The sequence below is a fragment of the Micromys minutus genome (assembly GCF_963924665.1).
Source record: "Micromys minutus genome assembly, chromosome: 12".
Taxonomy (NCBI): domain Eukaryota; kingdom Metazoa; phylum Chordata; class Mammalia; order Rodentia; family Muridae; genus Micromys; species Micromys minutus.
The window spans coordinates 29,780,760-29,797,281 of NC_137981.1; the positions used below are offsets into that span (position 1 = coordinate 29,780,760).

At 43.1% G+C, this 16,522-nt stretch overlaps 1 protein-coding gene across 1 annotated transcript in view; it reads left to right on the forward strand.

Moving 5' to 3' along the window:
* CACNA2D3 (calcium voltage-gated channel auxiliary subunit alpha2delta 3) overlaps window positions 1-16,522 on the forward strand; it is a gene marked incomplete at both ends in the record, with an annotated part of 779,660 nt that overhangs the window by 419,943 nt on the left and 343,195 nt on the right. Inside the window, one exon of the mRNA XM_080926621.1 lies at window positions 1,873-1,986. Coding sequence (XP_080782747.1) covers window positions 1,873-1,986 — 114 coding nt within the window. The remainder of the gene's footprint in view (window positions 1-1,872; window positions 1,987-16,522) is intronic.

Consider the following 16,522-nt stretch of genomic DNA (forward strand, 5'->3'; position numbering starts at 1 on the left):
GCCCCCAACACAGAGATGATTGGAGAATATTCTTAGACCAGAATAGTCACTATCTGCTTAGGAACTCCCCTATCGTTCCTGAAAAGCTATAGAATGCAGACTGCCAAATGTAGGTGTGTTGGCCCTGCTCTGCCCACGGTCATATGGTCATATGGCAGCTGTTAGAAGTTTTTTCTCCATGGGCTCCTTATTACCTCTCTGGGCCTCAGCCTTCCTTAGTTCCTGCTAATACCCTGGTATACAATGAACATTTCATTTTTATTATAACAACTGTGTGAGGATATTGTTATTCCCATGTTACAAATGGAGAAATACATGGTCAGGAAAGAGAACATCTCAGGAATGCATCTGGTTCTGGGGTAGAATCAAGGACTTTCCACTGTATCATGATTTTCTGTGGTTTGGTCAAGACATAAAACATATTCTTTGCTGGGGTACCCTTCCCTCTCTAGGGAAGTTCTAAGAAAGTACATTTCCACATTTTAGCCTCCATTTCTTCCCACCACACCCACCCCAAGACAGATTTGTTGTTCTTGTTCTTTTTGTTGTTTAGACAGAATCTTAAAAAAAAAAAAAAAAAAAAAAAAAAAAAAAGATTCTTAGCACAGTTTCCCCTGAGAATAGTGTATAAAACTTTCCACTTCCTGTTTCCCTTCTCTTTTTTCATTTTCTAGAATTATCATCACCAGAGACATAGTATAGTTTGCTATGTATTTTCAAAGAGAATATAAAATTAAATAAAGAAAGTGATTTGGGCATTTTTCATCCCCAGTAACACTCATGCTTGTGAGCAAATAAATAAGCAGGAGATTGTGGTGGAAGGAGGTGTTTGCTACTGAAGGTTAAAGACATATTATATATGTCAGTGGCTCAGCATTGCTGTGTAATTGTGTGTGTATGAGGGGAGGGGAGTTAAGGACTTGGTATTACCTTGACTTGCATTGTTAATAGCATTCATTACAGTTCTTTCGACTCCATTTCACAAGAAGGATACACTACTCTGATAATTATGCCTACTCACTTGCTGGCCTTACTCAGGAAAGCTGGGAGCTTTGTGTGTGGTACTAAGATCAAACCCATGGCCTCACACATAGAGGGCAAGAAGTGATCTGCTACTGAGACACTTCTCACCCTCTCACTTCCATTATGTGACATTTGTCTGTTTGTTTTGAGAACAGAGACTCAACCTCTGAAACCCAAGCTTGCCTGGAAACTTCAACCAAAATAACCTTGAACCTGCATCAATTCTCCTGTCCTTCTGTCTCCCAATTGCTGGTATTCCAAGCATATACTCCATCCCTGGCTATGAATATGAGCTTTGAAAACATGTAAAGTTAAGATGTGCACACTCACAAGCACAGTGTGGGATTTCTAGCACATCATACATATTGACAAACTTACAAAACCTTTATGCTAAAACACGTATTTTAAGTTCATTGTTCAAAAATTCTATACCTATTCAGCTCCCTCAGATCATCCTCATTCAGATTTTGAGAGAGATGTTGTTTCTCTTATAGCCTGCTGCCCTTCATAATGTGCTCTAAGAAGTCCTTGGCCAACTCTGCAGTGGCCTGTTTTCTGAAGTGAGGGTGGTACTTTGGGGCAGAAGAACTTAGATAGACTGCAAGCATGTTTTAGACCACCTTGCCTTGGTCTCCAATTAGTTGCAACTTCTGCAGCTAGTGCAGTTTATCATTCTCATAGCTCAAAGGTGACCCATATGGAAAGTTACTCCAGTGGGTTGCATTGGCAGGATGTAATTAACTGTTGAATTTTGAGAGCTTTCCTAGGCTTGGCACCATATACCTTGGAAGTCTTGTGGATACACAGACTCTCTGACATGTGCTTTATTTTAAACATTTCTTACCACAGTTCAACCACACTGGACAAGGAAGCATTTGCAGCCAGGCCATCATGCTCATAACTGATGGAGCAGTGGACACCTACGATACCATCTTTGCAAAATACAATTGGCCAGACCGGAAGGTGAGTTGATCCTGACACCATCTGTGCAGTGGTGTCCATGGCCAGCCTTTACTGCAAACTCCAGATCATCCACAGATAAGTATCCCATGTCGGCTTAATCTCATAATAACCTATGGTTTCTCAGCCTGTGTTTGTGGGTTGACCAAAATCAAATACCATGGCTTTTGTAGATTTTGAAATGAAACTGTTTTTGGAGAGAATGCAGGAGCCTATAAAGATGCGTTTAACATGTATAAAAAGATTCATTGTGAAGTACCTCCCTTTGTCCGGCATTATTTCCCTTTAATTTGTTTGCCTTGATGCCAGACTTACCTGAATCTGTGAAATGTCAGGTTGACAACAGTGACCTCCAAGCCATCTCCTTAAACATGCTTGCATCTCTAGAACTTTCTGTGGCTCACTCTACCTTGTCTCTCTGTTCCTGGGCACAGTTAAAGCTTGTTGGTCCTCTGTTGTAATTACTTCTTACTTTCCAAGTAGAACCAAGAATTATTTAAACTTTTCAATCCATGTATTAGGACATTTATGACAGACATCAATATTTTTGAGGGAGCAAATGGTGAGGTTCCTCAATACTGGTAGCCAGTTTGGGTTCCCTGAAAAAATATTTAAAATTATGGATACCATTCCCAAATCACCGGGAGTGTGTCTTCATAACCTATGTTTTTAAGCAAGTTCGTCATGGGTACATGATGATGAACTGGCAATTGGGAGTCACTGAGACACTTATGTGGTAGAATTTGAGCAGGGAACAAAGTCAGGCCGGTGGCCTAGTCATCCTCTTGTTCCCTGTGTTATCTTGACTGTTTGTATAGGAACGTGAGACAGCACAGGCCTGGTCCACCTTCCTTTCTCTGTTTTGTATGTTTAAAGGACAAAAACTAAGGACTATTTGTCAAAAGAAACAGAAGGTGGCCATACATTTTACCACGTCCAGGAAGCATGCTTATTGTAGGACTACAGCAGGACAAGATGTTTCTTCTTGCTGCTGTTATTCTTGACCTTTGCAGGTCTCTGGTCCATGTAAGATCTTACTTCCTACCTAACCAGCAAATCTGGTGGTGAAAGCTGCATGTGTTCTGTACAGCATAATTCCCAAAGCGATTGTCTGGTACCTGACCTTGGGAATAGCTACCACTTCTGAAATGAGAGGGAAACCAGCAGCTCTTGGCTTACTGGGAGTATCTAGGATGCTGGCATGGCATATGTAAGGATAGCCAGGAGTAAATGTAACCATGAGAGGCAAGGAGTTAACCCTCAAATGAGATGGAGGTTCCCTTGGACTTAACACACAGATCTTAGATGCTAAAGTCTAAGATCTAAAATGGGTAGTGTCTTTTCAGGACAGACAGAGGCCATATTCACTCCATATATGGTGTGAAGAGGGGAGGAGGCTGGACATTCCTCTGTTCCCGTAGGACCCAGTGCAGTAAGAATTTGAATAACCAGTCTGGGAGGGATGGAGCTTAATGGTTGAGATTGCCAGCTGAAAGGCTAGCATCAGAAAGTGAGAGCAGGGTCCTAGACATTTTATGGGAAAAATAGAAAGTTCACAGATGGCCTGACATGGCAGAGTGAAGGATATTCTGTGTCACCTAGGGACTAGAAAAAGAGAAGAAAGCAGCAGTGGGTGTTTTATAAACACCCCATTTATGGATACTATACATTGTATATAGCATGTGCTGTGCTCTATAAAAATTTCTACCATTTGGGGATTGTGGACAAATAGGAGTTACTCAGAGATGTTGGCACCGAAACATTCTGACCTTGCTCATAGGGAGAGATAATAGCTAAAAGATGTGAGGCCCTATGTCTGCAGATGAAGTACAGATTTCTTATATATTTTTCTAATGAGCAATCCTGACTGTCAGCCTGGTGTTTTGATGATGTACTGTAACGAGGGTCTTTTAAATGAAGCAGCTTCTTTACGTAGAAAATGTCAAGTGGGAGCAGACATTATTTTGGTAGGAAGTAGGTCTTTTATTACTTGAAATTAATAGTGCACCCCTCCCTGCCCTTCAACCCCAGGATGGAGAATTCCATGACTTTCATATGCACATATGATCCCTGTTTTATGAACTTCCTTATGAGGATATAGGGGATAAACTTACATAGCACCCCAATATGATTTAGCACCTCAGTAAAGTAAGATGATGTGGAAGGTCTAAGCAGTCATCTTTCTCCATTATTGTGAACACTAGCTATTTAGTAAAGGTCGCTGTCTGACATGCAGTAATTGGCAATCTTTGAGACTATAAACACAGGAAGTTTAGTCAGGAGAGAGAAAGATGATCATAAGAATGAAACATGATCCTCATGAAACAGTAGTTCTCAGAATTAACTAGGCTTCAGCCCCACCTGAAGGGCTGGTTTCTATACCTGACCCATCCTGGGACTTCTAACTCACTATGTGGATGGGGCCTGAAGGTAAAGAGACAAAATAGGTCCCTGAATGAAGCTGATACCATTGATGGAAACCCCACACATAAGAGATAGCTCAAGGATCAGGGTCTCCATCTCTCCTATCCTTCTCTTTAGCTGTGAAAGGACCTGATCCCTTGGTCAGATAATGTTTCTTGCCCTATACCCTGGAAATCTGTCAATCACTGATGAACACACACAGAGATAATCCCTAAATTCCAGACACCCTAGGATCTGCCTTAAAGAAGTAGAAGTCCAGTCTCCTAATTCCTTCTGTTTCTGTTGGTGTCTTTAAATATGCATGTGTGTGTGTGTGTGTGTGTGTGGTTAGTCTTAGGGTTGGGTTAGGGTGAAACAGAGAGAGAGAGAGAGAGAGAGAGAGAGAGAGAGAGAGAGAGAGAGAGAGAGAGAGAGAGAGTAAAGAGATTGATTCCCTATTTTGAACAGTACTGCCAGAAAGATCTGGCAAAGAAAGGTAACTTTCTGACTCCCATCCCTTTAGATTTCATGTCCCATATAATCTCTTTACCTTCAGTGTGAGTAGATCCTGTGACTTATTTCTAACAGTAGAATCTTATGATCATGAGGGGTGCTTTTATCCCATTTCAATTAATGTGGGCTAATCAAATGATATCATGGATGAGTTTGTTTAACTAAAAAGCCTTAAGAAGGTCTAGGCCTGGAGAATCTTTTTGCTGGTATAATAAAGTAGGGGAACCTCAAGTGCATAGAACCATAGGCAGCTGTTTGCACCCAAGGGACCACCGGCTGACACTCAGAAGAAAACTGGGCTCTCAGTTTTGGAGCTACAAAAAGAGGAATCTCCTTTACTAGTGTGAGTGACCTTGGCATTGGGTTCTTACCATGTCAGGCTTTGGGATGAAAATCCAGTCTATTCTCTACCTAACCTACAGCCTTAGAAAACAGTGCCAGCAAGGCTGTGTACAGAATCCCAGCTCCCAGAAACGTGAGGTCAGAAGTATTTGTTGTTCCAAAGCACCCTGCTTTTGGTAATTTGTTATACAACAATAGAAAAACCAGTCTGAAAAACAAGGAGGTGGAAAGGAGGAATAACTAGTTATCAGAACTAGGGTATACAACAACCCCTATTTAATGTCCTAAACTAGCAATGATGTATTATTTCATGTGACCCCTGGATTTTCTAGCTTGTCATGTTTGTGTTGCACGTGGTGTCAGGGAAGGTCAGTAGAAAAGCCTCATGTGGTGGGAGCTCGGCAGGTGGCCTCAGGACTTCCCACCATGGCCTCTCTCTCCACACAGTATCTAGTCTTCCAGGGCATTTCTGGGTCCATTTTTCAGTAGAGTTAACACGACTTCTGTATAGTAGGGCAGCTGGGTTCCAAGAAAGATAAGGCAGAAGAAAGGTGGAGAGAAGACGTGAGGAATACTTGTGATTGTCACTGGTGAAAGGGTTTAGTACCCACGTGGGCCTTCCTTGATAAAGACAACTGTATATTGAAATGTCTTAGAGCACATCTGAAGGGAGAGTATGTTATTAGCCAAGCTGTGAAGGCAGCCTCATGACTGCCTACTCAGTGTGTCCCTTGCCAGCATTTATTTCCAGACATGGAAGCAAGGAGCTATTTATTCATTTATGAGACACCGTTTACTTTTGCTTAATGCTCTTTGGTTAGTGGCTTAACACCAGCTCTTACACATTTGGAATAAAACATGAACTCGGCAGCATGAGAGATGCTTGTTCCAGGCTCTGCTCAGAACCAATGCTGTACACTTTTAAATTGGGAAGGTGGCCACTTCTGCCACTGTCACCCATCTGCTCTTCTAACTTAAAGTGATTATTTGTTGTCACTTGTTAGTCCCCTGAAGTGCAAAAGATACAGGGATCATGGTTGGACAGGTAGGAAGTGACAAGCTAAAAGAGACACGGACGGGATTGGCAGCCTAACACTCACAAGTTTAATATGGCTTACTGCCTGCTTTGGAGACTATAGGCTCTGGATAACATGTATGCCTTAAAATGCAAACAAACAAACAAAAAAAAAAAAAAACAAACAACAATGGTGGGTTGGGGAGATGGCTTAGCAAGGAAGAGTTTACATCCCCAGCACCTCTGTTTCCAAACAGTGTGGACTGTGTACGCTTGTCACCCCAGCAAACAGGAGAATGTATGGGATATAAGGCAAGTAGTGCAAGATACCTGATGTCCTCTCCTCCTTTGATTTTCATATCATATACACCAGAATGAACACTTGAATACATATGTGCACACATGCACATAAGCACAGGTACATAGGCACCAAGATAAGTAAAATCTAAATAAAAACAGGAATGCTTCATGACGAAAAGCATATGAAGATCAAATTTCCAAGTCTGTAGGCAGGGTTATTTTAGTATGGACACGCCCATTACTTCCATATTGCCTATGGCTGATGCCTGGGTTTGATTGTGACAGAAACTGACTGGCCCATGGAGCTTGAAATAACTAGTGCATGGTTCTTTACGATTGCTTGCAAATACCTGTGCTAAAGGGTCTTCAGGGAAATGAGAGAAAATCTTGTGTAGCTGAGTATCATTAAAATGCCCTCAGCATGGTGAGCTACACTGGATGCCTCTGAGAATGGTGGTGGAAGTCTGCCCCTCCCTTCCCCGGGCTATTTTCTTCTTAGATAAACTGTGAAGCCACCGGAGAGGAGTGAGACCAGAAGTGGAATATGTTTTTCCTAGCTAGAGATCTCACTCCAGGATGCTCAGGCCTTTACAAGTTTTCAGCCGTGAGGTGGCGTGTCCTCATCCTAGTGCCTCCTTCAAAGCTGCCTCATACCCTGTCTTCCATGTCTGGTACAGGCGTGCTGAGCCTTGCACTGACCCAGGGTCTGGAAGGATGGTCATCACAACCATTACACAGGATGCCCCCTTCCTTGGATTTCAATGGTCACATGTATGGGTACATGGCAGGAGAACATAGGTGATAGATCAGTGGAGTGACAGAAAGAGTCACTAGAAAAAAAATCAGATTTTATCTGTGGCAAGATTTGGGAAACCAGAGATTCCCTTGTTGGTTTGGATTTTGTTACTAAAATGGCATGGTCTAGGCGGCCTATTAATAACAGTGACTTATACTTTACAGTCTGAGAGCCTGGAAATTCAAGACCAGGGTCCAGCACGAGCAGGAAGAGTTGGCTCCCAGTGTGGAGACTGACTCCCATCTTGAATCCTCACATGGTGAACAGCAGCAGAATTTTCTCACAGCTTTGCATGGGAATTCTACCCTGTACCTTTCCCAAAGGTACAGATCATTTCCTTATATTCCTAGAACCAATAGTCCATGAGCCAAGATTTCAACCCATGAACTCGAAAGATTCAAAAAGTCAGTTTACAACCCTTCCCAAACACAAATAGAGTAACAGCACTCTAATCTTTGTTACAAGGGTAGGACCAATCTACTTACAAGCTGGCAAACTTTGTCTTTCCTTACCATTTAGGGGTTAATATTTTGCTTATAACAGATAAATAACTTATTACCCATTAACTTACTCTTGGTGTGATTAGAAGAACAATGCCTGGGTGTCAAATGTAGATAACACCCATCCCCCCTCTTGAATGTCCTTGAGCAATCCATTCTCACAGGACTCTGAGTGGCACAACAGAAGTGATTCTTGAATTCTCTATTAACTTCCTCTTCATTCCCCAGACTCTGAATTTCCTTCAATAAATAACCGGTTTTAACTTGATCTCTTGTCACTTCAATTCTTGAGATGACACTGATACCTGGAGGCAAATTTTTATTGAGTGCAGTTCTAAACCTTTCAGGTGCCACTCTATGAGATGAGAACACTGTTACAGTGGGCTTTTTTCTTTAGAAGACACTGAGGCAACAAGAGGCCACATAACTGATATGAGTTCCACAGTGACCATGTGACCATGATGGTGTGGGTCACTGGCTCCTCAGCCAGAGGCTACTCTTGATCCTTGGGGAACATGCAGATATCTTGAGGGAAAAAAAGCAAAGTGAAATGAGAGGACCCACACTGCTCATCCGGTGACATCAGGACACTAAGTCTGTCCTTTGTTCTCACTGGCCCCAGATGCTAAACATACTGCAGGACAACAGGACTCTGTGGTGCTGGAACTCCAGGACTGTAGGCAAGAGCTAAAGAGGAGGAAAATCATTTGGTCTTGGGACAAGGCTATTTATGTGCTTAAATATGATCCCTCCTCTGAAGGGAATTCAAAGGCCAATGATTTTGCTGCTGTTATCTCAAGAACAGATTGGGAGGTGGGAGCTTCCAGGTCCTTTAGGAGCTTCTGAAAAGGATAGGGGATGTAGGTCAGTGTGACTACTTTTCTAGCTTGCACAAGACCCTAGGTCATTTCCTTATACCAGAAGAGAACAAAGACACTGGGGTTGGGTTCTACAGTTCTGAATTTTGATTGGCTGTGGTTTTCTGTAATAGTCTCTGTATCTGCTGCAAAGTTTCCTTAATGCAAGGTAAGGACTATACTTATGGCTGAATGTAAGGAAGCTATTTAGAATGTAGTAGGGGTTGTGCTGGTTTAGTAAAATGGAAGTTTTTGGTTCTCCTTCAAGATCTATGACTTCACTAACCTTGGTTGTTGGCTAGGTTTCTGGTACCAGGCTTGATTCCCCTGGTAGGACATAAGTTGAGTAGGACATAAGTCTAATTAGAGAGCTGTTGGTTATCTCTAAAGGGCTAACTCTCTTAGCAACTCAGTCTTCTAATTATTGAGAGCAATTTGGAAGGAATGTTTTGTTTTTTATTTTTCTTTCTAATTTCCAATATCTTCATACCTGGCCTTTCACCTTTCTTTGAGCAGGTAAAAAGGAGATAGGATTTTCCACAAGATCACAAGCAACCCAAGTAGTTAAGATTAGTGTGTGGGGGGAGGGCACATGTGTGTAATGTGTCCTCATATTCACCTCTACCCTAGCTGTGTCTATTTCTATCCTAAGGAACAGATTACTGTGGGACCTAGACAGCCTATTGGCAAAAGAAATAGATGAAAGAAGGTGAGGGCAGTTTATTAAACAATAACTGTTTACTGGGGTCCCCTGTGCCTTGGGGTCTTTTAATGGAGCTCAGAAGCATGGGGTTGATACAAACCTACAAAGAACTCACAGAAAACTGAAGCAGATCACAAATGACACTTGAAATATGGTAAATCTTCTGAACTAGACAAACATCACTGTCTTAGTCAGGGTTTCTATTCCTGCACAAAATATCATGACCAAGAAGCAAGTTGGGAAGGAAAGGGTTTATTCAGCTTACAGTTCCATATTGCTGTTCATCACCAGAGGAAGTCAGGACTGGAACTCAAGCAGGTCAGGAAACAGGAGCTGATACAGAGGCCATGTAGGGATGTCACTTACTGGCTTGCTTCCCCTGGCTTGCTCAGCTTGCTTTCTTATAGAACCCAGTCTACCAGCCCAGGGATGACACCATCCACAATGGGCTGGGCCCTCCCACCCTTGATCACTAGTTGAGAAAATGTCTTACAGCTGGATCTCATGGAGGCATTTCCTCAACTGAGGCTCCTTTCTCTGTGATAACTCCAGCTTGTGTCAAGTTGGCACAAAACCAGCCAGTACAATCATTCTAACATGGAGAAGGGCAGGGTGGCCATCCTTGTAGATAAACCAGGATGGAAAACCACTAGGGGGATCCTAGGTAACTGTAAGGAGCCATGAATTGGGGCCAGGAAAAGCTTGGCATGTGGACAGAGTCCACTGTAGAATGCATCATTGGAGCTGGGAGTCCCAAGGACTGTGTCATGAAATAGGCTGTCAGGGCCACAGGGGCTAGCGCCTCTGAGCTTTAATGGGTACAACACAAAGCTGCAATGCTTCCTTGATACAAGAGTAGTGGTGGGGTGCTATGAGGGTTTCGAACAGGAAATATATGTGAACTTACAGTTTTGAGTTCTGTGGCTGCTAGGAGACAAAGCCTACGGTTACATGCAGTTTGGGGGAGCTGCAGTTTTCATTGTCAACTTTCATCAACCTTAATGTGCGGAAGGAGTCAAGGTTGTAGACCGTGTTTTTCATGACTGCTTCAGAAGGCTGCTGTCTCTCATTGGTGTTTTACCCTCCCCCTTTCTACTTGTTCTTCCTCCCAGTCCCCGACTGCAGTCACACTGTGGTCTGGAAGTTTCAGGGTGAGTGTATGTCACCTTTTTAGTTTTTCAAAGGGTGATAAATCCTAAAGCCGTCTCAAAAAAGTAGCCGGACCATTCATTACTCGTGGTCAGTCAACAGAATGACAGGAAACACATTTGCCATTGCCACAGCTAGTGCTCATATGGTCTTCCTCACAGCTGATGGCAGAGTCGAAATGGTTCATTGTCTCCCAGTTTACTTTTCATTACTTCTGCTGGTGTTATACATCTTGCGACTCCAGCAAGAAGAACACGACGAGACACATTAGGAAGGAGACTCACTGAGGTGTGGCTGCAGCAAGTCATTGAAAGAATCGCTAGGACTCCTGGGCTCCAGGCAGCCATGTGGCACTTTTCTGCTGCCTCAGCTCCTGTATCTCTTCCTGGGCTTGTTGCCCTTGGCTTATATCCAGGTATCACTGTCTTCCAAAATCATATGAGGGGTAGTGTACGTTTCCACCAGGTGACTCCACCATCTTGCAGTGAGGGACTGTCTGAGTAGATTCTATCTACTGTGCTAGGAAAGTCTTAACCCCTCTGCTTACTGTACCTCATTGTCCAATGTTTTGCTTTGCCCTGTGTGAAGCTCTCTTATTGAAACTCCTTTTAATTATTTATTATTTTAAAAACAAGGTCTCATTATATAGCCCTGGCCAGCCTGGCCTCTGATTTTATTTAACAAGAGAAAGGTTTTGTCTCCAATCCCAAAGTAAGGCCTGATTCTCATGGGATCTTATCCATTCATATTAGACAGTAACCTTTGCTCTGTCACTGTGGTACCTTGGAGTCACTAAAGCAAGTGATGAATGGGAGCTTGTAAGAATGGTTGTTGGGTTGCTCTGGCTGCAGCCTCTCTGAGTACTATTTTTCTGAGTGTTAGCCCTACATTGAAAGTTATGTTAGTGATTCTGCCATGATTAAGTGGAGAACATCTGTCTAAGCTGAAACTTGATGAGAAAGAAGTTCCATGAGAAGAACTAGTCCATTACTTGGACCAGTTATATCTGCTGCAGAAAGAACCCATGGGAATGGGTCACCAACACTCAGAGAAGGAAACAGTGAAGCTAAGTTGCAGCTTTTTTGGAGAAAAGATGGCTGATTTGAGATTGATTCTGCCAGTGTTGGGAAACCCTCCACTTAGTGTCACCACTGTTGCCTGAAATAAAACTGTCCCTGCCCAGGGGAAGCAGCCTTGTCAGAAGGGAAGGCATTTGGAACAAGGGCCACTATACTTTTCTTTCTATTGCTGTGATAAACACAGAAATCAAAACATCTCAGTAAAGGAAAGGGTTTGTTTGGCTTATACATTCAGGTTATAGTCTATTATTGTGAAAAATTAAGGCAGGATCTCAGGACAGGCTTCTCACCTCTTTGTAAAACACTACTTCAGATGCAACCCAGTGCCAAGGAGTACAGAGGGAACCATGCAGGGTAATGCTTGCTATCTGGCTTGCAGATTGGCTTATACTCAGCTAGTTTCATATGCAGTTCATGACCACCTGCCTGGGGATGGTGTCACCAAAGTTAGGCTGGGCCTTGCTACATTAATTAACAATTAATGTCTAAGACCATACCCCACAGACCTGCCCACAGGCCAATGTGGTCTGAACAATCCCTCTTTTGAGACTTTCCTTTTCAGGTGACTCTAGACCAGTGAGCACTGGTTTTCAACCTTGCTAATGCTGTGACCCTTTAATACAGTTCCTTATGTTGTGCTGTCCCCCAACCATGAGATTATCATTGTTACTTCATAACTGTAATTTTGCTACTCTTATTAATCATAATGTAAATATCTGATATCAAAGATATCTGATATATGTCCCTGGGAAAGGCTAGTTTGACCTCCAAAGGGTTCATGACACTCAGGTTGAGAACTGCTACTTCAGACTGTGTTGTTTTAACAGCTAAAGCTAACTAGGACACCCGGCAAGAAGCCAACAGGAAGAATAACTTTCCCTTCCGTCCTGCACTGGTATAGCCTGCCTCTACTGGTCAAGACCCTGGACAGGAACAGCAGGCAGAATAGATGTTCGGTCTACAGAGTCTTGAGCCATCCATATAAAGCACTGCTTTAGTGCTGAGCTATAGTCATCCATTAGCTGGTACACCCAGTGGTTAGTCATCCATTAGCTGGTGCACCCAGTGGTAATTGCAACCTATAAAGTAAGTTCTGTGTCCTTTGACCATCACTGACAGGGATTTTTTTTTTTTTTTATTTCTGTTGGATTATAGGGTAACAGATGAGGACAGAGAAATACTACTCATGGAATGGGGTGGTGTCTCCATGCTAACATTTTTCTCCATCTTGCAATGGGCTAATTACCCACACCATGCAGTGTTGTAAAGAACTAAACAGGATAGTGTGCTAAACCTGGAAAGGGCTTCTGTGGACCTACAGACTCCTTCTAGACGGCAGAAACTGCCAAGACTCCCAGAAGCAAACTGGGCAAGCCCTGTCTTATTTGTTCATGGTTGCCCCCCATGATCTGTTTTCACCGTCATTATAAGACCACCCAAGGAGGAACAGGACTGGGAAGGCACAGTTCTCACCCAAACCCCCTCCCCTCTTCCCTGAGAGATCTGTCCTTTGTGGCCTGTTCTCTATGCAGTAGCCAGAGAGAAACCTTCTCTTTTCAAAATTCCAAGGTTTAGGTCTAATTGGTATACTATAAACCGCATGTGACTAATATGTGCAATTGGCATATTTGGATATTTGTATATACTCATCTTGACCACAGTCTAGGCAAAAAGCAAACATATTCATTACCACCAGAGCTCTCAGGACACATCTCCTCTCTCCAGATCTGTACAACATCTCTAGCATCCCTCAGGAGCTCATTCTTTGCTATTTTTTCAAGTGTGTGTGTGTGTGTGTGTGTGTGTGTGTGTGTAGGGGGTTAGTCTTGCCTGCCAAAGTATGTGTGTAGAGATAAAATGACAACTATTGGAAATTGGTTCTCTTTCCAACATGTGGGGCCTGAGGATTGAACTTGGGTCATCAGGTTTGGTAGCAAATTCTGTCACCTGCTAAGCCACCTTGCTGGCCTGTGAAATTTCCACATATGATTTTTTTTGAACAACTTCCCATTCCTCTCTACCACACCTTACCAGCAGTGGGTCACAGTCTACAGCCTCTTCTGATAAATACCTTGGCTCCTGTAGATGGATCATGTGAGAGAAAACATGCAGTATTTGTACTTTGGTGATTTGTTTGATTAGCCCGGTATCTCCCAGGTCCATCTGTGTTGTGGAAAATGTGGTAGCATCCTCTTGATATGCATGATACATTGTCTTTCTCCATTCTTTCATTTGTGGACATTTGGATTGTCCTCATATGCTGGTCACTGTGAATAACATTTTAATGCACATAGGACAACACCAGTATTTTAAAAATCTTAATTTCAATTCTTAATTTCTGTCCATGGATGGTTTTTAAATATCCTCCATACTATTTTCCATTAGGAATATACCAGGTCATACCCCATCTCTGCACCATAGTTCCCTTTCTTTGTCAGCTCTTGTTATATCTCCAAATAACAAGGGTGATGAGAAGAGTCTTGAGTCTTACTTCTCCCTGAGCCTGTAGTGCTGAGAATCCTCAGACACTATAGATCATTCATATGTCTCTTCTGGGATACTGTCTATACACGCCCTTTATTATTTTCTTAAGCAGGTTGTTTTTGCTTTTATTTTGCTGTTGAGTTTACAGATCTCTTTACGTATTGGAGAAATTAACTCCATATTGGACATGCAGTCTGGATGCAGTATATTTATGCTTCAGATTTGTCTTGACAAAGCATGAGCAACAAATCCACCCCAACAAAACTAGACAAGAGGAACTCCATCAAACCAAACAGGGTGTATGCAGCACAGGAAATGACCAACAGAATGCAAAACCCACAGGATGGTGGGGGGGAGGGGTCTTCTGGAGACTCTAAACAGATGGTGCCCTTGATCTTCCCTCAGACTTCTACTGGTGGCTCCCTGTGGTTCATGAAGACCGAATTCCAGTCTCCTCAGCTGCTGTCCCTTGTGCTTTATGCCCTCTGTTCAATTCTCTGCTCCTGGCTACTTTGTAACATGTATATTTCCTATTTCTTCTGCTTGGGCCTTGTCCCCAGCTTCTGCACTGATCTGCTCTTCAAGAATTCAAGGCTTGCCTCACATGCCTCTTTTCTGTAATTTTCCTGCCAACTACATGACTAAGGTTGCCCTAGTCTTCCTCACAGATTTCCTTTTCTGTGCCTCACTTTTCCTTTTATGACAGACAAAGACCTTGGGGTGTAAATTGTGCTTATTCATCTCATCTGTGAGAAACAGAATGCTTGGTAGTAGGGCATGTCTGGTATGCCCATCACATGAGCCATATGTTACCTGGCATGTGTTGTATGTCTTGGGGCCTTCCTGGATGCTAGACAACCACTTGCAGAGTCCTATGTGAGCATCACCTTGCTGATCCTGGCAGAATGCTTTAGGTATTGATATGGACAGTGTACTACTTTAGAGCTAAGGAAACAAAGTTAAACAAGAATCAAACACCAGGCAAGTTCCAGAACTTACCTGCAAAGCTATCTGTAGCCTAGTCCCTGCTGGTCTGAAACCCCTAGGTAGACAGAAAGCATATTCTGCCTAGTACATCCCCTTTGTTTGAGATCTTGGGGTGGTGGCATATAGGGAGTACCCAGGAACTCAGTAAGAGTCTCAAAATGTGTCCAGTTCTAGATGACAGTGATTTCAGAATGCCTACTCTGGTAGAAAGATAGGACTACCGTTCTTCAGCAACTTGAACTTCTCCAGCACTGATTACAATGGCAACTAGTGTCTGGCACTGTTTTCCCTAACATATCTGTCTTCTCCATCAGACAGGAAGTTTCCAGACTTTTCCCTTCTAAGTTTAGAACCTGGTAAAATGCCCTACACACAGTAGGCACTTGCTAAACACTTGTGGACAGTGGAAGAATAATGGATTTAAGTCAAGGCAAGCTTTCTTCCTCTGCCTATGAGGCACAGACTGGACTGCTTATTAATGATACATGTACCAAGTGGATGATTTACTCTTTAAACTTGATCCCAGCAGCCCAACAGGAAGGATTCTGAATCCTCGAACCTGGCATAATCCTTGCACAGTACAAGTGTTCAGCACAGATGAGACATTAACTTACTTAGATTTGTTGTTTTGTTTTTGAGTAAGATTTTGGGAAACCTGATAGCCTCTATAACCCAAACCATGCATTCCTTCTCCATTCATCTATGAATTAATCAGATGCTTCCTGATGCCAGATGATTTTGGCCAATCTCCTTTCCACCACACTACCCTCATGTTATTCATTCCTGTGAACAGTGGGGAAAAAAACACAGGCTTCGAGGGCAGGCTGAGGGTATAGAACCCTACAGCCCAGCACTTCAAATCTGGCCCCTCTCCGACCCTCCTTAGAGCCCATGGCCTCTCACAAGAGCCTCCCCAGACCTTCCCAGGATCGTCCCATTCCAACTGAAGTTGCTGTATTGTTCACTCATCCACAAAGTAAAAATAGATTTTGTTCTAGCCTCCTTGTTCCTAAGGGATTCCTCTTTAGGAAAGAAAACAGCTGAGGGTGGTGACTAATGGGCTCTTTGGAGGACTCGCATGAGCTGTATGTTAACTCTCAGGTATGGATTCTCTGGCCTGACATGTCTAGTTGAAAAGAAGAGAGGCCCGTGTGGAAATCTGTGCTGGAATTTAAACTGACAAGGGGGCGGATTAGCTAAATGGCCAGGAATCTTCCTGGGGACCAGCTCTGGAGCAGATTTCCCAAGTGCCCTCTGCTTTGGGGAGGGTGGACAGACCAAGCTGGGGGTGAGCTTCTGGAGCCTATGGTTTCAGAAGACTAGATCTGGCTGGGGAACTTTCAACTCTTGCTTCTATGATTTTGACCCTCATGACCTGTGGAAACTCTGTGGCTTTTAAGATTTGGATCAC